General features: G+C 46.0%; 1 protein-coding gene across 1 annotated transcript in view; it reads left to right on the top strand.

Annotated features, from left to right (window-relative positions):
- Positions 1-2,476, top strand: part of SPAG5 (sperm associated antigen 5) — a 38,063-nt gene that overhangs the window by 11,573 nt on the left and 24,014 nt on the right. The window contains exons 3-4 of the mRNA XM_011997554.1: positions 286-1,373; positions 1,483-1,657. Of these exons, the coding sequence (XP_011852944.1) occupies positions 286-1,373; positions 1,483-1,657 (1,263 nt within the window). The remainder of the gene's footprint in view (positions 1-285; positions 1,374-1,482; positions 1,658-2,476) is intronic.

Raw genomic sequence — 2,476 nt, forward strand, 5'->3', positions numbered from 1 at the left:
GGCCTCCCAAAGTGCTAGGATTACAGGCGTGAGCCACCACGCCCGGCTGTCAGCCTGTTTATAGTGTAGGCTGGTTCACTTGGAAGGACCCAAAATGGCTTAGCAGCTTTTCTTTCCCTACTATTGGGTCTCTATATGAGCAACCAAGATTAGCCAAGTTCTTACCTAAGCAGAGGTAGTAAGAATTCTTTTCTTTTTTGAGTTTAGACACTATCTTGCACTTGTAATTGTATGTTGGGAACCGAATTGACCGCCTTAGACAACTACTTTTGTTTCCTTTGGCAGGAAGGCAGCAACAACTCATCTCCAGTGGATTTTGTAAATGCCAAGAGGACAGACTTCCCTTCAGAACATTTCAGTCATTCCTCAAAGTGGCTGGAAGCCTGTCAGCATGAATCAGATGAGCAGCCTCTAGATCCAGTTCCCCAAACTAGCTCTACTCCTAAAACGTCTGAGGAAGCAGTAGACCCACTGGACAACTATGTGGTTAAAACCATCGTCCTTGTACCATCTCCACTGGGGCAGCAGCAAGACATGACATTTGAGGCCCATTTAGATACCATGGCAGAGACAAACAGCATATCTTTAAATGAACCTTTGAGAACAGGAGATCTGGTGAGAGAGGAGGTGGCACCCTGCATGGAAGACAGGTTTTCAGAAGTTGTTGCTGCTGTATCTGAGAAACTTATCTTTCAGGAATCTCCGTCCCATCTCTTAGAGTCTCCACCAAATCCCTCTTCTGAACAACTAAATTGCTCCAAGGAAAGCCTGAGGGACAGTAGGACTGAGGCTGTGCCTGAGGACTTAGTAGTACCTTCTGAAAGTAACGCCTTCTTGCCTTCTTCTTTTCTCTGGCTTTCCCCTTCAACTGCCTTGGCAGCAGATTTCCCTGTCAATCATGTGGACCCAGAGGAGGAAATTGTAGAGCATGGAGCTATGGAGGAAAGAGAAATGAGCTTTCCTACACACGCTAAGGACTTTGAATCAGAAGGTCAAGCACTTGTCTCAAATGTGGAAGATATTCTGTCCACATGCCTGACACCAAATCTAGTAGAAATGGAATCCCAAGCAGCTCCAGGCCCAGCAGTAGAAGATGGTAGGATTCTTGGCTCTGATACAGAGTCTTGGATGTCCCCACTGGCCTGGCTGGAAAAAGGTGTAAATACCTCCGTCATGCTGGAAAATCTCCGCCAAAGCTTATCCATTCCCTCGATGCTTCGGGATGCTGCAATTGGCACTACCCCTTTCTCTACTTGCTCGGTGGGGACTTGGTTTACTCCCTCAGCACCACAGGAAAAGAGTACAAACACATCCCAGGCAGGCCTGGTTGGCACCAAGGACAGTACTTCTGAGACAGAGCGGCTCCTGTGTGGGTAAGTGCCCCTATGTTCTTGTGCCTCGTGAGTTCCATTATCCTGGACCTTCCCCTCCCATCCCTTCCCCTCCCTTTCTTTTTGTCATGTTCTTCTGTTTCTGCTGCAGCCGGCCTCCAGATCTGACTGCCTTGTCTCGACATGACTTGGAAGATAACCTGCTGAGCTCTCTTGTCATTCTGGAGGTTCTCTCCCGCCAGCTTCGGGACTGGAAGAGCCAGCTGGCTGTCCCTCACCCAGAAACCCAGGACAGTAGCACACAGACTGACACATCTCACAGTGGGGTAAGAAGATTCCTTTCAAAGCTTGAAGGATCCCAGTGGGCTCTCTTCCTTGGAATTTAAGCTGAGAAGCTGCCAGAGGGCAAAGGGGACTCCTATCACAAGCTTATACTTAGAACATTTGTAAAAGCTGAGAATCTGGGCAGGCACGGTGGCTGATGCCTATAATCCCACTGCTTTGGGAGGCCAAGGTGGGAGGACTGCTTGAGGCCAGGCATTTGAAACCAGCTTGGGCAACATAGCAAGATCCCATCCCTACAAAAGATTTTAAAAAAATCAGCTGGATATGGTTTTGCATGCCTCACTACTCAGGAGGCTGAGGCAGGAGGATCATTTGAGCCCAGGAAGTTAAGGCTGCAGTGAGCTATGATCATGCCACTGCACTTCAGCCTGGGCAAGACAGTGAGACCCTGTCTCTTAAACAAAAAAGCTGAGGATCTGAAAAATCCCCTTAAAGCTATGGGTAGTCACTATACTCCTGGGGTACATCAAAACTTTCCAAAGTAGTGCAAGCAAGGAAAGTTTTAAAGGAATTGGTTTTTAGAACATCATCTTCCACATGTATTCTTTTTCTTCATTTTTTGCATTGGTAGACTATATTTAATATTTTAAGAAAAACTGTGAATAAGCCTAAAACATTTTTTAAAATAATTTTTATTTTTTGTGGTTACAGAGTAGGTAAATATATTCATGGGGTCCATGAGATGTTTTGATACAGGCATGTGATGGGCAATAATCACATCATGGAAAATGCGGTATCTGTATCTGTCCCTTCAAGCATTTATCCTTTGTGTTACAAGCAATCCAATTATACTCTTAGTT

The sequence above is a fragment of the Mandrillus leucophaeus genome, unplaced genomic scaffold (assembly GCF_000951045.1).
Source record: "Mandrillus leucophaeus isolate KB7577 unplaced genomic scaffold, Mleu.le_1.0 Scaffold541, whole genome shotgun sequence".
Lineage (NCBI taxonomy): Eukaryota > Metazoa > Chordata > Mammalia > Primates > Cercopithecidae > Mandrillus > Mandrillus leucophaeus.